This window comes from Rhinichthys klamathensis, unplaced genomic scaffold (genome assembly GCF_029890125.1).
Source record: "Rhinichthys klamathensis goyatoka isolate OS25496 unplaced genomic scaffold, OSU_Roscu_1.1 h1tg000906l_1, whole genome shotgun sequence".
Classification (NCBI taxonomy): domain Eukaryota; kingdom Metazoa; phylum Chordata; class Actinopteri; order Cypriniformes; family Leuciscidae; genus Rhinichthys; species Rhinichthys klamathensis.
Genome location: NW_026607252.1, coordinates 216,520 through 237,026, shown reverse-complemented (window position 1 = coordinate 237,026; position 20,507 = coordinate 216,520). Strand labels below are relative to the sequence as shown.

Genomic DNA, 20,507 nt, shown 5'->3' with positions numbered 1-20,507 from the left:
ATTGTTTCACTCATTTTTGGTATGAATTATTAAATGGAGGTCTTTGGCCACTTGTTGCGTCGCACTGATTTCCGGCTTTCTTCCGCGTGATGTCACAGGAACAGCCGAAGTAGAAAAATCTGGAAAATGGCTATCAAATTTTATTTCAGTTTTAGTTTCAGGATTTTTAGAACTTCAACTTAAATTTTAATTTGAAAGTTTTAGTAATTCTATTGTGTTAAGTTTTAATTTTAAGTTTTTAAATGTCTATTTAATCTTTATTAACAAAAATTATTGGAGCATTATTGGAGTTTTCATTTTTATTAAAGATTTTTGCAGTTTTCATTTTTATTAAAGATTATTGCAGTATTCATTTTTATTAAAGATTATTGCAGTATTCATTTTTATTAAAGAATTTTTGAGCATTCGTTGGATCATTATTGGGGTATTATTGGAGTTTTCATTTTTTATAAAAGATTATAGTATTAATTAGAGCTTTATTGGAGTATTATTGTAGTTTTCATTTTTATTGAAGATTATTTGAGTATTATTGAGGTTTTCATTTTTATTGAAGATTATTGGAGTATTATTGAGGTTTTCATTTTATTAAAGATTGTTGGAGTATTATTGGATTTTAATTTATTAACAAAGATTATTGGAGTATTTATTTTTATTAAAGATTTTTGGAGTATTAGTTTGAGCATTATTGGTGTATTTTTGGAGTTTTAATTTTTATTAAAGCTTATTGGAGTATTATTGAGGTTTTCATTTGTATTGAAGATTATTGGAGTATTATTGAGTTTTTTTTATTAAATGATTGTTGGAGTATTATTGAGGTTTTCATTTTTATTGAAGATTATTGGAGTATTATTGAGGTTTTCATTTTTATTGAAAATTATTGGAGTATTATTGAGGTTTTCATTTTTATTGAAGATTATTGGAGTATTATTGAGGTTTTCATTTTTTTAAAGATGGTTGGAGTATTATTGGATTATAATTTATTAAAGATTATTGGAGTATTTATTTTTATTAAAGATTTTTGGAGTATTAATTTGAGCATTATTGGTGTATTTTTGGAGTTTTAATTTTTATTAAAGCTTATTGGAGTATTATTGAGGTTTTCATTTTTATTAAAGCTTATTGGAATATTATTTAGGTTTTCATTTTTATTGAAGATTATTGGAATATTATTTAGGTTTTCATTTTTACTAAAGCTTATTGGAATATTATTTAGGTTTTCATTTGTATTGAAGATTATTGGAGTATTATTGAGGTTTTTTTTATTAAATGATTGTTGGAGTATTATTGGAGTTTTCATTTTCATTAAAGATTGTTGGAGTATTATTTGATTTTTATTTATTAACAAAGATTATTCAAGTATCAATTGAAGCATTACTGGAGTATTAATGGAGTTTTCATTTTTATTAGCGATTATTGGAGTATTAATTGGAGAATTATTGGAATTTTCCTTTTTATTAAAGATTATTGGAGTATTATTGAAGTTTTCATTTTTATTAACAAAGATTTTACAAGTTTTACAAAAAAAAAATCAAAATTTCATGTTTAATTAAATATGTTACTTGCCGTTTTTTAGTAATTATTTCAAAAATGTACCAGTAATTTCTGAGTGAAAATTGTGTAAATCTCACACCAATTTCTTTTCAGTGTAGAGAGTGTAATGAGACAAATCCACTGTGTCACTGATTTCAGGGGGTCCTCAGGCGACATCTAACACCTGAAAGCGTGTGTGCGGCGGCGCAGGTTAGCAAGCGTTCTCGATACGCTGGAATAAACTAGTTGTAAAGTGCTGCGTTCACCAGCGAGTCTCTGTGGTCTTTCAGCCTTCACCCGTTTCCTCTAATGAGCTTCACTCACTCCTGACGGCGTTCAGCAGCCTTTAATAATTTGTGCTCTTGCTGCTGTTCTGAATGGCCTAGCTGAGCACTTTCTCTGGCATTCTGCTGATGGAACGACATCCAGAAGTGCTTATGATTACAAAAACCTCGTTTGACTCCTCCCACTTCCCCAATATTAGCTCGGCTAAAAAAATCTATAAATAAGAAAAACAGGAAAGGGATCGGAAATAAATAAGCCACAGCTTCATTTTCTCTGGGTGTTTTGCACCACTTAACACATATTGTGCAAATGCAACACACCCAGTTTGGCAGACGACGAGAACGAGGCGCGTTGTGTCAGAAGATCTGGGAGAGAAACTCAGGAGCCCAGTCCATGGCCGTCTGGGCCACCGCCAGCGCCGCGGCCCCCAGCGTGGCGGAGAGACCCCACACCGCCATCTTGATGAGCTGGTTCGTGTTCGCCGGCTGGAGGCTCATGGGAAGGGCCGGCGGGTGCTCCTGAAGCTGCTGGCGGAGGACCGAGTCTGGACGCTGCATCCGCGTGGACGACTGGAAGGCCGTAAAGGTGCTGATGGCGATTCTGACGAGAGAAACAGACAAGAGTGTTGCTTTAGTATCATTATTATGCTAAGTATTTATTTTGGAATTCGTTTTTTTGTATGTTGCATTTTCATTTTAGTCAGTTTGTTGAGGATTTAAGTCAAGTGTTATTTTAGTATCATTATTATGCTAATTTTTTCATATTTTGAATTAGTTTTTATATTATGCAGTTATAGTTAAAAGGTTTAGTCATTTTGTTGAGTGTTTAAGTCCAAGTTTTAAGTTTTAAACTTAAGTGTTTAAGTTTAAGTGTAATTTTAGTATCATTATTATGCTAATTTATTCATATTTTGAATTAGTTTTTTTATATTTTGCAGTTTCATTTTAGTTAAAAGGTTTAGTCATTTTGTTGAGTGTTATTTTAGTATCGTTGATATGCACATTTTAGTTTTATTAATAGTTTGAATTTTTATATTTACATTTTATTTGAAGTTTAAGTCATTTTTATTACTTTTTTTGGTGTAATTTATACATTTTATTTCAGTTTTAGTTTGTTATTTTGATTTCATGTCAGTTTTAATTTTAAAAAGTTTTAGTAATTTTGTTGCGTTTTTATCAGTTTTTTTTTTAAAATATGTCCAATTAATTTCTATACATTTTTTCTTTCAGTGCATTTCATTTAGTCATTTTAGTACATCAACTGAAACTAAATGGACATTAAACATTTTCAAAGTTGTGTTTTTGTCTTCTTTTATTATCTGTCCATTTAATTTCTACTTCAAATTAAACTGAACGAAAATGTGGAATTTTGTCTTCGCAACTAACTTTTTTAACATTTTATTTTTGTTCATGTTTGAATTTATTTCAATTAACATAAATGTTTATTTAAGTATTTTTTTTTTGTTTTAGTTACTGATAACATTGGTTTAAAACTAGACATTAGACTAGAAACTCGAAAAATTAGAATATGGTGCAAAAGTTCATTTATTTCAGTAATTCAACTTAAAAGGTGAAACTAATATATTATATAGACTCATTACATGCAAAGTGAGATATTTCAAGCCTTGATTTGTTATAATTTTGATGATTATGACTTACAGCTGAAAACCTTTTCACAATATTCTAATTTTGAATTTGGGGTTTTCATAAGCTGTAATCCATAACCATCAAAATTATAACAAATAAAGGCTTGAAATATCTCACTTTGCATGTAATGAGTCTATATAATACATTAGTTTCACCTTTTAAGTTGAGTTACTGAAATAAATGAACTTTTGCACTATATTCAAATTTTTCGAGTTTCACCAAGTATAATGTTTTGTGTTAATGGACCGTATCTTTAACACTGTATCCTAACCAGGCGTGACACACGTTGAGCGTCATCATGTAACTTTAGTCTTCACTGAGAGAGAAATGATGCATGAAGCCACCAAATTAATATCTAATTAAACAGATTTGATGTTTAAAATCAAGATTTGTAACTTCCAAGTGAACAGATAAGAAAAGAAACAAACACTGTTTTCCTTCAGAAAAACATGACCATGCACAATAATAACAGGAAAATAATGTGGAGCCAGACTGTGGACCAATGACATTCAACGACAGAAATAGAAGCCAAGCGACCGGCAAAAAGGGCACATTAGACGCCTGGTTTAGTGAACAACAGCAAGAGAAGAATAACTGGGTGAATCACCAGAACAAAAGAACGAGGGAATTGGAGTGAGAGCGGAGCCATGGCCTCTAGTCCTGATCGGAGACACGGATAGATCCTCATTTCTGGAGTTTTCCCAAAATCCAGCGGAGCCCATGCTGAGGGCTACACGAATCTGCCTTTCTCTCGACAGTTTAGAGGAAAAACATCATTAAAAAATCATAAAATATTCAATTCCATTTCATTACGGTCTCTATGGAAGAATAGTAAACATGGAATGCAAATGCCTTTCACTCCAGATAATAAAACAGGCAGAAACACATTCAACATTTAATGAAAAAGTGCTAGAAATACCATAGGCAGGCGCTGACGGGCTCAACGTCTTCATTCGTTTTTATGCTTTTTTCCTCTCCTGCCTCTGATTCTCGGCTTTCCCCAGTTCTCATTAGTATCTACAGCTAATGCGCCACTGCTGAAAATAGCTGACAGGTAACAGCAGAGCAATTAACTTTTAAACTTTCCCTTTACCAGCGGAAGGCCCGGGAGAGCCAGTGGTTTGCGCTGACGAAACCCCAGTATAATGCAGTGACACAGGCCCGGCGGAGCGCTGTCACTCACACCCGCCTCAACCTTTAATGAAAGGATCTTTACGCAGCTCTTTCCCATTCAGTTCATCAGTCAGGTTACTAAAACCACCAAAGAACTCGTGCATCGTATCCGAGGTCTTCTGAAATCAAATATTAACTTTGCGTGTAAAGTGCAATTACTGTTTCTCATTTTCGCTTAGTTTTAGTACTTCAGCTTAAACTAAACCTTAAAGTCAATTTTCCTTGATCTTCTGACATATAAGAGGTCATTGTACTATAAAAAATATTAGTCCAAAAACTGCTTTATTGAATCCAAGCTGCCAAAACAACTCGTTTCAGATTTTGTCTCAGTATGACGTCATAGTCTCTGCAGAAGAAGGTCGACGCCCACTTCTACATCATTGCCACTTTAGCCCCGCCCATGATTCACGCATGTTCTGTAGTAGTAAATACAAAAGAGAGACGCAAAAACAATATTACTCTAGTAACAAAACCATAGAAAAGACGTTTTGTGGAAGAACAGTCCTTGCATTGCCATCCTTGTGATCCTAGAACATGAAGAAAGCGTGGATGAACTTTATTTTTAACGTAGTTCCAGTCAGAACGCATCAGTAAGACACTGTTCGTTTGTTCACTTCAATTCACTCGTTTTTAAACAAGACACATTTCACTTTACTGAGAAAATCATGAACGATGAATATAAGAATGACAGTCCGGCAAACAATGGTACATTCATTCATAATTCGTTTGCATGAAAAACCGTTAAGCTATCCTATTAAATATAACTGTGGCAACTCCAAGTACTTATGCTTTATAAATTTTGGCTGTGGCAAATAAAGCATATGTAATACGCATAAATGTTTCACAGTTGGCAAATGTTTAACTATGTAACGAGATAAACACCTTTCTGTAGCGTCTTCGTTTCAACATTATTTATATGAATAATATGAGTATTTTAATATTTGAGGTTTAGGTTTGTCTTCTGATTCAGGATCAGGCTCTGGCTCAAACATGTATGGCTGAATTTCACCGGTTGACTTTTTTCAACATTGGAAGTTTCAAAACAATTGAAAAACACGTGAAAAATATTATAATATGCAAAACTGTTGCCCAATCATAGCAGTGGGTGTTACTTCCAAGCCTATCGTTCGAAAGAGAGGGTCAAAAACAGGATAGAAAGTAGCGTATCACTTCTAAATTATTTTTGATGTAATAATCTTGCTACATTATAAGTGGACCTAAGAGAATTTTATAAAATAAAAAATGCAGTTAATGTTCCCATTAATTAAAATGATATAGACATAAAATGATACAAATAAAATATAATTCAAAATATAACTATAATAGCATATAAAGAAACACTGGTGCAAAAACCTAGTGATTGCTATGTACAATATTTACTGAAATCTTATTTGCAAAAATGGTGTCTGCACCAGGTTTAGACGTCATTGGTGCCAAAACAACTGATCCTCGTGAATATGGGGAATGAAGAATAACTTTCTTTGATCGTTTTCTCACACAAAGCTTCACAAGGCTTGCATATGGTCCTGTTTGTGGTGTTTTTGTACTTTGTGGAGCCTGTCAGACGTGAAACTAACTGCTGTTGTACGGCAAAAACCGGGAGAAATTTCTATTCAAAGCATTTACAGGTTTCGAAGGACACGAGGGTGAGCAAATAATGACAGAATTGTCTTTTTCTTGTGGGGGTGAACTGTCCCTTTAACTCGTAACGTAATCAGCTCTGCAGGGAATCTCTCTTCCTCCATCTTCAGAGATGAATCCTCGTCTTTGGTTCCTGCTCTCTTCAAGGTGGCACGTCTGACGGTCTTTGATCGCTTTTTCTCCCTCCCTCTTGTCTCTAAAACAGTTTCTAATTTTACCGTTTCCTCTCTCAGAAGCAGCAGATTGTGTGACCTCTGTCACATCAGTCTTCTGTTTTTCCTTCACCCTCTTCCTCTTGCTCAATCTGTTCTTGCTGTGGTGAAGAAGATACAGCAGATGATGGATGTGTTTACGCTGGAGGAACATTTCCACGGCTGCACTCAGTCAAACCATCACAACTCCACAGTCTTCACGGTAACCCTATCCTCATCTGCCTCCTCTCCGAGAGCCTTGTTCACATGCACGTGTGTTAGTGCATAAAATATGAGGGCAAACGTTTTATATATATATATATATATATACACAGGTGAAACTCAAAAAATTAGTTCATTTATTTCAGTAATTCAACTTAAAAGGTGAAACTAATATATTATATAGACTCATTACATGCAAAGTGAGATATTTCAAGCCTTTATTTGTTATAATAAACTATATAAATATCAATATATTTTAGGGGTGTAACGATACCCTCATGTCACGATTCGATACGATATTATTGCGATACTCCAAGACGTGATAAAAGGTTAACAAAAAAATGTTACTGTTGATTAAAATGCTAAGTTTGGTATTATATTGTGGTTGTAAATGAATCGGCTTGGACTTGGTGCTGGAAACCCAAAGCACAGGACAATAGAGACACCAGAATAACAATATTCATGATTCTGAAGATGAAAATACACAATTATTGTAGACGAATATGCTTGAACTCTTTCACTGGCTAGATATATTTAAAATTATGTAAGCCACTTTTTACAGGTAACATCAGACATTTGACATTATCAGGACCCACAATATTCCCCCATTGCTTTATTATACATTATATTCAGCATTATTATATATTTATAATAGCTTAATGTAGTACTGACACTAAAACTCTGTAAACCTTAATTTTTTCTCACAGCAATTTTCATTTTGGTTGAATTATCCACGATACATATTGTTGCATTTTTGTAGTACGATATATTGTTACACCCCTAATATAAATATATGAGAGTACTGTCAAAAACACTAAAAAACTCTTACCGACCACAAACCTTTGAACATTAAAATAATAAAGTTAGAGCCTCTGCAGATGTCCGAACTAAGGGCTAAATATGCACTGACCCTAAAATGGCCCCTGCTCTCCTACAAGTGTAACATGCCTGTAAACCTGATCACCATTACAGCCCTGGGAGCCTGTTATTGGCTTTTACAGCATATACTTAAACCCTTCTCTCTCTCGCTGTCATAACGTTATGGGTTAACACAGTTCAGTGGGATGCTCTAATTCAATGCGTCCTTCCATCTAACATGCATGATGGCCCTATTATTAGACACTTACTGCTGAGATGGTACGTCCAATTACCCATCAGTCTGCACTCGGCTTGTGTGAGTGTGTGTGTGTGCTGCAGGCCTTTGTGAATCAGCCCTGATGTCCTGATGACCCGTAAGTGTTGGTGCTTTGTCACTTCACCATGAGCTGCTCGATCAAGCGTGTTGTGATGCACCAAAGGCTTTTGCTTACTGGACGCTCTTAAAAACACATAAAAGTTACAGGTGGAGGTTAAACGTTCCTATATACTGAAGGTCTACAAAAAAAAAATCAATAGTCTCTACGCATTCACTCACAGCGATTCTTTCTTCCTCAGAAGAGCTCGTTGTAGTCTGGGAATTTGTGACTTTGGTTCTCAGAAAAATGATTAAAACCCAGCTAAAAAAAAAGTATGCAACATGCATCAAACAATGACCACACGTTTCCTTTAGGGACGCACAATATACAGTATCGGCCACCATATCGGTATCGGCCGATATATGTTCATTTTTAGATGTTATCGGTATATTAAAATTTGGCCGGTATATTAAAGCCGATAAATAATGGATTATTTCCTTCAAGCTGAGAGACTTCAGATGCACACTGTTCGCCACGATGGTTTTAAATTGCTTGAAATATGATTGAAATCACTTCAAAAAAGGAAAATACGGTTCAGTGCAACATGAGCAGCGCAAGTCTGTCATATCGGCTACATAAAACATGAGAATATTATAATTGTGCGTTTAGGACATGGCTTTTAATGGTGAGACTTTTGTTTTTGTAATCAGGCTCTCAAAATATTAAATAAGAATTTTGATTTTGATTTAATCGGCCAATATATCAGTTTTCATCTTTTAAATATAAAGAATAATCGGTTATCGGTATCGGCCAAAATGTACATATCGATACATCACTAGTTTCTCTAACCCATCGCTGCAATATTTTAGATCTCCCTAATTTAACACACCTGATTTGACTGATTAGTTCATTAGCTCATCAAGGCGCTCCGTGACCTGAATTAGGCATGTCAAATAGACCAAAATGTGCAGTGATGTGGTTCTGCAGAAAAATAGCCCAGAAATCATATGCAATAAAACATGCAACAGATAACCATCAAAATTATAACAATTAAAGGCTTGAAATATCTCATTTTGCATGTAATGAGTCTATATAATATATTAGTTTCACCTTTTAAGTTGAATTACTGAAATAAATGAACTTTTGCACGATATTCTAATTTTTCGAGTTTCACCTGTATTTAGTATGCGAAAAACACTAATACATAGTATTCGAAAAGTACCTGGATGATCTACTACTTCTGGCGAGATTCTGAAGTGCACATTCGATGGACACTTTACTGTCCCATGATGCCACAGGAGAGGATTTATTAATGGCAGTGATGCGACAGGTCACATGATAATGACAACATGGCGGATGTAGTAAGTTCGAATTTCATTCATACTACTCATATTAATTTAAAACATACATATTTTAATGGTCACACAGTCAATTCCAATTCAAACGTATTACCTACTCAGACAGTTTGAGATTTCGGACACACCATAGTGTTATTTAACATGTCAGTCATTTTGCAGAAATCTTTCAATTTAGTGTGGCAGATTTTTAACTGTGGTTCTGTATGTGGTAACTGTTTTTAAATTAAGGTTTTGACATGAATGCAAGTTTGCAGTCAAATAAAGAAGTATTTAGCTTTCAGTTAAATACATAATCGAATATCCCGTGTGGCCTAGATGACATCATCTGAAAAGGTTGATGAAAGATTCTGATTACACCAAAACAAAAAAATCATGGATGAATAATTCAAAATAAGACCTGAAACATGAGCTAAGAAAATAATTTTTGATTACAAGTTGATTTTAACCTGCACACATACCCACCAACCAATCAAAAAACTCTGTGGGATACAAAAACAGTAACATTATGAGTTAAAATTGTGAAATATAAGTTGCAATTACAAAAAAATAGATGCAAATATGAGATTTGTGAGAAGAACAGATGCAATTAGGAGAAATAAAGTCAGAATTGTGAGATATAATGTTGCAATTCTGAAAAAGAGACGCAATTGGAAAGTATACATTTGCAATTATAAGAAGAAGAAAAAAATTGTGAGATAGAAAGTTAGATTTGTGAGAAAGAAAAGAAAAAAAATCTCAATTAATAAAAATAAATGCATTTGGGAGATATAAAACCAGAACTGTGAGATATAGTCAAGAAATAGACGCAATTGTGAGATACAAGGTCACCGTTAAAGGAAACAACCTGCACACAAACACCCTCAATCCACACACACTCTCAAAATCCATCAACCTAGAACAGGTAGACACACAAACACATGACAGATGCTTGTTTCTTCTTTCCTGAACATCTAATCAAGCCCGCAACAGGCAGCGCTAACTAACAGCGAAAGATGAGATCAGAGCATCAGTCTCGGTGATAATATCATTTCACTGCGTTTATGAAGTCGGGTGCGAGCAGAGGGCAGGGTGTTACCCTGAGGGTGTGTGCAGGGGGTATTAATGAAGAACATTCGGGGGTCAAAGCCATTAGGGAGGACGTGCCACTCCTCATTACAGCACTCCACAGGGTCAAACAGAACAATAGAGATCAAGGTCACAGGTCACGGCCTCGCGACAGGCTGCTCATTTCACTGACACACACACACGTATGTTCTTCGCTTTTCAGTGAGGCCACAGATGCTGGTGGGGGAGGGGTTATGCAAATTAGGGTAGAGCATTAATAACCCAGAGAGGCGGAGCTTACTTATTGCAGGACTGATTTGCATAAGACAGGCAGAAAGAGAAAAAAAAATACATCTTTCTCATTTTAGTGTTAATATCTCTCTCACACACATTGTTTCTCACGCATTCCCGTCTCTCGCTGCCCCTCTCTATCGCTCTCTCATTTCTGTCACTTCCTTATTCTCATTTCTGTCTCTTCTCTCTCTTAATCTTCATAGGCGACAGCAGACGCAGGGAGATCTTAAACAAGACAGATCTCCCCTCTGATGGCTTTTTCAGCGCTGAGGGACTTGAATTCAGTTCCCGCTGAATGCCGGAGGAATCGTTTCCCGCTGCCGTAAGAGATAAATCATTAAAGTGGCTTCACCTGCATCTGCAAATGCAATCTGCAGACTGACAGCGAGTGTTTAGACACACAGGGCCGAGACGCAGACAGCTCCGGCTGAGCGTCCTTCACGTCACAACAGGGGCGCAACAGAGGGGACGTGATATCATCCTCAATAGCTCCACCTGATGGACACAGGTGGAAACCAACACCCCTCAGGGCCAAAGACTAGTTTAAACGTGTGTGTGTGTGTGTGTACTGAATCCTACTGTATAACAGCACTGGTATGTTATTTGTATACTAGGTAGGGCTAAACTATTTGCCTTAAATTATTACATTGTTTAAATGAATAGATTTTTAGCAAACTGTGATTTGTATATGTACATTTCTGAAATACATAACTTAGTTTCCTCTGATAACAGACTTGTAATGTGGACTCGTGCACTTTCTGTATAGCTGCTTTGAAACGATGTGTATTGTGAAAAGCGATATACAAATAAATGTGAATTGAATTGAATCATTTGGGGATAAAAAAAAATCTATGGCGATTCTTCTGATACAAATTGGATTGTGAATTAAAATGTGAAATAAAAAATACTGTGCTTGTTTGTAAAGCTGCAGAATTTGTCAAAAAAGCATAGTTTGATTATATATGACAACACAATAATAATACTGTTAAATAAAATATTAAACAAAACAAGAAATGTATTACTTTTGTGATTATACAACTGTATATTCTAGAAAATAATACAAAAATGAGTATTTAATAAAATAATAACTGTAAAAAAAATCCCAAAAAAATAAGATTTTAATAAAAATAATGCTTTATAACTGTATAACAGTATTAAAAAAGACAATTCTAATACTCCCGAAATTAATACAAAAAATTTGTATTTAATAAAAATAATACTTTATTTTACTGTGTAACTGTAAAAAAGACACTATTAATACTCAAGAAATGAATAATAATAAAAATGGAGTATTTAATAAAAACATTTTTATTTTACTGTACAACTGTAAAAGTACAACACGAATATTCTAGAAATGAATAGTTTTAACTTTATCTTCAAACATTAAACCATGTTAGCTGAAGAATGCAGCCAGGGAGATTTAAAGCTTCTCCTTTGTTGGCAGCGGGTTAATAAAGCTTTCTCATAACACATCTATAACACCAGATCTTCAGCAGCTCGCGTGTGAAAGGACACAGTGCAGCGCTTCACTCTGAAACACGCAGCGCATGTTAAATTGCAGCCTTTGTGATTTGATAATCACACTAAGCCAGGTTGAGATTTTGATTAATCATTCTGCCCTAACTCTAGTATTAATACAAGTATGTGCCGTTGCTTGTCACCTGTTTCATTCTGGCCTAATACTAGTATTTCACCTGTTTTTAACCCTTTAGGCGCCAGAGGTTTTTTCCTAAAACGTTCGATTTTGACATCTTAATTTCAAAAGGCAATATCTTAAAAGTGATAAAAGATAGAGACTTTCTGTAAATTAGAGAAATATTAAGGATGACCCAAAGTTTATGTAGGGATTACATTGTCCCATCTAATTAGCATATTATGACGTCATATGGTGGTGGCAATCTTGGATTATAGAATTTTCATGAAAAGTCACATGTTTAAGTGATAAAATGCAGCACTTCTTTCCCCCCAAAATGTCCATCACCTTCTGTATGCTATACTGCACAATACTGAATGCTCAGGTATATAGTAAGTAGTAAACAAACTGTGTAAATCATTACCAATAAATGGTAGAAACAAACCGAATGCATTTAGTGGTTGGCCTTTTGCTGTGGAGATTTTTCATTTACTAAATACAGTAGGCACTCTGATTCCATGTATGGGGCACATATATATTATTCATATGACATACAAACACAAGTAGGCAAGACCTGTTTAGTTCAAACGCTCACTCGCCACGGCAAGGCCCAGATCATGAGTGAGATAATGAGCAGCGCGGCCAGATCTGCCTCGCGCGCGCGCCGAGTGTGCACAGCTCGGACTACTGTCATTGTCATTGCGACTCCTCACCCTGCCTCCACGTCGCCTCCTAACTGTCCTATGAATACTTCGACCTCGTCTAACATACCCAGTGGTATTAGACAAAGTCTCCACCACAATACTGTCGCCGCGATTGCGGAGAGGATCTGATAAAATGGCTCACTCGTCTCGCACACTAGCTCCGCTTTTGATCGCAGATTCAATGCGCTCTAACTCGAACATTTTGTATAGAAACATGACGTTTTTTTGATTCGGGGATGAAGTATGACATGTCTGGCATCCAGTGGAGGGGAGGTCGAACGAAATTTGACACCCAATTTGACAAAATCGGCAGTTTTATTCAGTGCCGCATCTTGTCGAGTAAACTCGACCGTGGCGCCTAGAGGGTTAAAATACTTAAGCCTTGATAAAATAAAGGCTTTTTATATTTTTCTAAAAATAATTTATTCCAAGTGCCTTGGATTGTTTTAGTTTTTTTATAAGTATAAAAGTATTTAAGTTATGATTATTTGCTGATAGTTTCCCATAGTTAACTGAAGACGTAAAACACCTAAAAGTGTGTGTGTGTGTGTGTGTGTGTGAATGTAAGAGTGTGTTTGAGAGTCTCACATGTTGCGTGACTGCAGCGCCGCAGACTGGGTCATCAGAGAGGGCGGGCAGCTGATGAAGAGTTTCTGAGCTCGACCAATCAGCTCCTCGTACGGCAGATCCTGAGGCATCTGAGACAGCAGGTGATGAACGCTGGCCATATCACACTCGCTGCTCTTCACTTCCTTCTGTCTGTACAACACAATCTGACGAGAGAGAGAGAGAGAGAGAGAGAGAGAGAGAGAGAGAGAGAGAGAGAGAGAGAGAGAGAGAGAGAGAGAGAGAGAGAGAGAGAGAGAGAGAGAGAGAGAGAGAGAGAGAGAGAGAGAGAGAGAGAGAGAGAGAGAGAGAGAGAGAGAGAGAGAGAGAGAGAGAGAGAGAGAGAGAGCATTAGTCTCAGTGTCAGACGTACCGCCCACAGTTCCCTCACTGATGCACACGAAAATGGCAATTCAATCTGATCGACTGATTTTACGCAACTATAAGTCATGTTTACGATGTTAAAATTACACTTCTGACGGCCCTTGCACACCGAGTCCGAAATTTCCGTATGCGTTTTTTCGTATTCGTGATTCGGTGGCTCTGAATCATCAAAACACCATTCACACTGCTTGCTACGGATGCGGAAAACGCAGAAAATCGAACCCGATCCGATTTTTTTTATGACGGTCGAAAGTTTCGGAGGCAGCGGGATTGACATAACGTGAGGTCGTGTTTATTTTTTAACGTGCGAAAATTTCGGAGGCGAAAATCAAAGTCACTCCAGTAGGAGAGGTTTCGGTTCAAAGAAGTTTGAGGTTCATAACTTCAAAAATATAAAATGTATAATAAAACAATAAACTAGTACCATGTAAACTAGATAGCCATAAGCAGAAATATTCAGGTCTGATCAGGTTAGAAGAAGAAAAAACACTTTGAAAACCAAAAGCACTGAAGGATTAACCCAAAACTATGTGTTGAACCCAAATTCTGCCCTATTTATTTGGTGCTTTACAGTTTTCAAAAATATATTTTTTCTTTTTGTTTGATTTATACTTAAATAAGATTCGATTGTGTAAATGTTTTATATATAAATAATATAAAAATAGAAAAGAACCACCGCTCATCCGTCAAAAATGTCTTGTAGAGAGGTGCTGCTACATTAAATCATCAGGAATAGTAAAAATACAGCAGCCGAAAGACCGAAAGCTTGCTATTAAATTGATTTTGCACAGTGTTTTGAGTGTGCGGCTGCTGTATTTTTACAATATATAAATAATATAAAAAATTATGTGTATCATAAAAAATCTAACTATAATGCAGTAAATATAATAATAAAAAGTTTATAATACACAAAAATACTAACTGTGAATGATTTTTGCAATTTAAAAATTATATATAAAAAAAAAAAACAGAAGAATTAGCCAAAATTGTGTCAAGGCCCATTTCTGCTAAAAGAAGTTTTTTTAGCTTTCAAATTGCCTTTTCTTGTTTTTAAGCATAAAACCTAAAATTTGTTATACTCAAATTAGAAAAAAAAAAACTTAATCTCACCTTAACCTTAATTAAAGATACATTTTCTAAAAACAAGTCACACAAATATGGTCTTTTTTTGCATTTAAATTGATCTTGTTTTAATAATATATATATATATATATATTACGGTTTTCAGCCATAACTAGGGCTGTGCAAATGATTTAATTTCGATTTCGACTCCCAAAGATCACCAAAATAGTACAATCGAGTAAAAACGATTATTTTGCCATGTTCTGTTTTGCAAGAACACTCTTATTTTGCCTTGTGTTCTGAATGACACGCGCACATCCGCGCCTCCCGAAGCCATAAAGTCTCTCAGCTTCAATGTTTAAACTGATAAGAGTTAAAAAGAAGTGAAAATGATCAACTTTAGATATGATGCAATGCTGGCCCGATTGTGCAAGTGACAATCCCGTCAAGTCCCGACTCCTAAACGCGAGAATGTAGTTTCGACGCTTGCCTTGTCCAACCTATTTTGAGAGACGGAGAGAGAGAAGAGACAGTTTTAAAATGATTGATTTGATTTTATAATCTGTGTGGATTAATTTAGGCTACTCATACAATCTACATGCTAAAGTGAATCAAAGTTTGCGGGGGAATTTCCCGCATTATTCCTGCGGGAATTATTAAAATACTTATTGAAGTATTATCTGTTATATTATTTATTTTAATAGTTAAAGGGTTAGTTCACCCAAAAATGAAAATGATGTCATTAATGACTCTCCCTCATGTCGGTCCAAGCCCGTCAGACCTCCGTTCATCTTCAGGACACAGTTTAAGATATTTTAGATTTAGTCCGAGAGCTTTCTGTCCCTCCATTGGAAATGTATGTACGGTATACTGTCCTTGTCCAGAAAGAAGATAAAGACATCATCAAAGTAGTCCATGTGACATCAGTGGGTTAGTTAGAGTGTGTTGAAGCATCGAAAATACATTTTGCTCCAAAAATAACAAAAACTACGACTGTATTCAGCATTGTATTGTCCTCCGGTTCTGTTGTGGATCGGCTAGAAGATGAGGGAGAGTCATTAATGACATCATTTTCATTTTTGGGCGAACTAACCCTTTAAAGTACACTCGATTTTTTTTAAAGAATTGTTAAAAGGTGTCTTTTTAATAAGTTCCCAAAGTCGTGTGAAATAATCGTGTTACATAATCGTGACTGACCAAAATAATCGTGATTATGATTTTTTTCCCCTATAAATCGAGCAGCCCTAGCCATAACCATGAAAAAAAGCTCGGCTCGCAGATGTTCATTCACCCTCCTCACGCCCGGTCAGATTCATCCCGCAGAGGTCGAGTACGCGTCGTTCACAGCCGAACCGCAGCTCATCCACTACCTAAGATGCAGGATGAACTATATTTCCGGCTGGCTTTCTTATCCTGACTTCAAACGGCCCCCGGCCCCGTTGTCTCTAACAGGGGAGCTGCTCGTGGAGACAGAAGAAAGAGGCACGGCGTTTAAAGGATTCTAGCACAAACACGCAGCCTTCCACACAAACCTCTGGTGAATTCATTAGAGTTGTTTAATTAACTGATCCCGCTACAACAAAGTGCCCTCGATTCTCGCATTAGATGAGGAAGGAGTGGAAAAATAAAAGAAAAGAAAAGTCTTTGCCTCTCTTTTGGAAAGAGGTTTGTTGTTGTTGTGCTGATGAATTAGCTATCGCCTAAATACGCGAATTAACAAATACACAGGCAAAACATGGTAAACAACGTCTTGTCTCTGGATTACAAAAGCTTGTGTCTGAGGGGCAACAGCTCATGGAGGATTGTTCAGTATTGCTGTAATTGCAGAGCATAAACAACTGTTCTTAGCAACAGAGCGCTGTGATTTAATGTTGGACATGTGTTAGACGGATGTGTGTCACATACAGGATTTTCTAGAAATATACCCATAGTTAAATTCAAATTCAGTATTTTATAAATTATCAGTTTAGAGATCAAACAGGACATTTTAATAAATTATCTTCAATTATAAGTTGAAGTCGTAGTATATCATAGTAGTAATTAGATAATACTATAAAATCTAATTTTATTTAATTAGATTAAATAAAATTAGATAAAAACTTATTTATCTCAGTTAGTTACAAAGGCATCATTTTTAATTGTCATTCACAACAGTACAACAATTACTAAAATTAAAATAAGTTATGTATATATATATATATATATATATAATAAATAAAGAATAAATATTATCAATATTTATTATTATCATTATTAAAAATAAAAAACTTAAATGAAAATTAACTGAAATAAATAAGTTTAAGTTAAAGTACTAAAATTACTAAAACTAAAATAAATGAAAGCTAAATAAAATATTAAACAAATAAATGATAATACATATTATTATATTAATATGTATTATTTAATATTATTTAAATAAAAATTTACTAAAATCAATAAGTTGAAGTAATAAAATTACTATAAAATAAATTAAAGTTAAAAATAAATAATAATAACATATTTTAACATATATAATTTCATATTTAAATTTTAAATGATAATACACAATAAATGTTAGATTAAAATCTTAAATGAAAATTAGAAATGTTGCCTTGGAAACTACATAGTTGAAGTGAAGTGAGGCTCTAAAATCAGTAAAAATGAAATAAAAATATCCAGTATGAGCACATACTGAAGTAAGAAGTCTGCATTGGGCCAATCATAAAGTCGACACTGAGATGGCACAATTACTCTGCGCTCTTTACAGTAAGGGCCAGTTCACACAGAACGCATTTGTGTTTCACTGCACAGCTTGTTAATTGTTTTTCTATGTAAACATGAACTAGACGGGCATTGTTAACTGTCGCATCACGTCTGAAAATGCAATGCTCATATTGATTCCCATTTTTAAAAGCATTTGCGCCCGTCACATTTAGAAGTAAAAAAAGTTGTCAAATTGGACAGATGAAACTAAAGAGCTTCTGGTGCTGATGTGTCAATGGTATCTTACCAGTAAAAATGTGTATTGGTGTATTTAAGATTTTTAAAAAAGCTGTATTTAAGATGCTGAAAAAGCTGCCTTCACATATTCAAATTACTTTCAAAACTAATTTGAATGTGTGAAAGCAGCTTTTTCAGCATTTTTAGGATGCCTGGTCAAGTTAAAAATAGTTTTAAAAAGCACTTCAGTCCTTTTCTCTCTCACGAACACTGAAAAGGTCAGAACGCAGCACTGCCTCGATCGAGTCCTTGGAAGGCGGGAGATGGACTGACTAAAGTGAGAGAGAGACGCTCCTCCTTACCACAGCGGCGAAGTAGATGGCCATGAGTGGGTGAGACGCCAGGAAGAAATCATAGAGCCGCAGAACATGCCGGAAATCTGACAAGACGTAGCCGTACCATGTGATCAGCCAGCTCAGGGCGAAGATGGTGCCCACCTCAGACCTGCAACACACAGACGAGCCGTTATCAGCAGAATCAACATCCTCAGTAGCCTGGGTTTCCCCATACTGCCTTTGCGCAGCGCGATTTTATTCACGCTGCTAGGCAGTCTGGATACCATGGACCAGATTTTCGCCTCAGCGAGGGGACCAATCACAGAACGGGGAGGGAGCAGCAACACGATGACGACGTCTATAGCTGCGTTCACACTACAAACTACACACTACAATAGGAGTGAAGTCAGTGGAGCGCGTCACTCTTCAGTGCTGAGTCTGACCGAGGCTAGTTGAACGAGAAGGCCATTTTAGCAGTCAGAAACGGTCCTATTATTTATGATATATCTCCGTGTACATACAGTGGTATTCACCGTACTGACTCCGTGCCTGAATGGTTTCGGGAACTCAGATAGACCGGTATTTGCCCGTTTTCTGCAGTTAAATAGCCGCGATGGGAAAGAGCACTCACTGTTTCTCGTTCATCTTTAATATTATGCATTTTATGTCCTGATTCCATTTATATTTAGACTTTTCCTTCCAAAATATTTGTTTGTAGCGGCAAGAAAACGTATTTGTTGTCTAACAGAGTAAAATTCGTGATTGTCACTCACAAACATTACTAGGCAACCAGTAGTGGGAACGCCCTCCAGCGCAGCCACTGGCGACCTGCAGCGACAAAGCCGCTTGTAGTGTGAACGCAGCTTATGCGACACACCGAAGCAGTTTGTTTATACCTATGGATCCAACATGGCAGCAGACGCGAAGTTACCTTTCGATGCAGCCTTACGGCCGTTTCACACCGGGACGAATTTCGCGCGCGATATTCGCCGACGTTTAACGCCTCGTGACTAAACAAAGGGCGCCAATGTGAGTGTGCACACCGACGCGAAAAACGCCTCGCGTAAAAGCTTAATTTTTTTTAAAACGCCTCGGTTTTGTTTTTTTGGTTTGACGCACTGCGTCAAAAACTATCCGACCAATGAGATTGGCGCTTTTGCTCACGTGTCTGCAGCTTCTGAAGATACAGTAAAACACAACTTGGGGGCGCTCAAACACAAAACGGTCTTGCCGAGCACACATACGTAACGGCGAAGAAGATATACGCCAAGTAGCGTCGACACTGCCGGGAAGAAATAAGACGAGGAAGATGCGAGGCCAGATGAATGTAGAGCCGCTGGTCTCGTTGGTGTCGGAACATGAAGAACTATATGACAAACGCGACAGCGACTACAACATAGGACTATTTCTGTTTTACATTAAGCGCCATCTAATGTCAGGGAATGAATTTGCGTGTTCACTCGGCTCATCGTCAGCGAAAATCGCTTGGGTGTGAACAAAAAAAACGCGTTGAAAAACGCTGGCGAATAACGCGCGCCGATATTCGTCCCGGTGTGTACGGCCCTTTAGATATTGTTCCAAGTAGTTTATAACACAAATAAATCTCTGACCCATCGTCTTCTTCCTCGTCTAACTTCTGTCGCTCTACAAACGTCATCTGGTATAATTGAAACGATTGGCTATGAGCTACGTACAGGCGCATTTGATAGACATTCGTAGCACCCAATAAACGGCTCTGGGCATTCGTAAACCACGCCTCAAATACGAGAAAATTAACATGTGGTTCCCAGACCACGTCTCAATCTCAATGAGACGTGGTCTGACGTCAGCTAGGCTACATCATCAGGTCAAACTGGACAATTTCACATTATATTAAGTACAAATGACCCAATAGGCTTTATGCCGAGCGTCACGTGACCAAACCGGAAAACGGGTCTCATTGCATCCGCTTATCAGAGAAAGTGTTAACGGCCGTAAGAACTAACTACGATATGGATTTTTAAGGTAATCAGCTAACCTACTGAGTTAACTTTGTTATTGGTGTTTTATGCTATTTAAATTTCTAAACGTTAGTGTGAAGAAGAAAAATTAAAAAACTTTTAAATATCGAGGGACATTGGTTATGCTCATTTTTGCTTGCTCCTTTTAAGTTATCTTGAGTAAAACCGCAAAAAATTTCATGAAGCACATACAAAAGACCTGAATCGGAAGCGATGTGATCTGTTTTCCGGCTTGGTCACGTGACGCTCGGCATAAAGCCTATTATCTTTTGCATAACATTTTCCATCTTGGTCAAACTATCTAT

At 36.3% G+C, this 20,507-nt stretch overlaps 1 protein-coding gene across 1 annotated transcript in view; it reads right to left on the bottom strand.

Annotated features, from left to right (window-relative positions):
* Positions 1-1,687: 1,687 nt before the first annotated feature.
* Positions 1,688-20,507, bottom strand: part of zgc:63863 (uncharacterized protein LOC393372 homolog) — a 29,399-nt gene continuing 10,579 nt past the window's right edge. The window contains exons 6-8 of the mRNA XM_056244073.1: positions 18,230-18,371; positions 13,485-13,669; positions 1,688-2,415 (exon numbers count right to left, since the gene is read on the bottom strand). Coding sequence (XP_056100048.1) covers positions 2,172-2,415; positions 13,485-13,669; positions 18,230-18,371 — 571 coding nt within the window. The 3' untranslated portion in view covers positions 1,688-2,171. The remainder of the gene's footprint in view (positions 2,416-13,484; positions 13,670-18,229; positions 18,372-20,507) is intronic.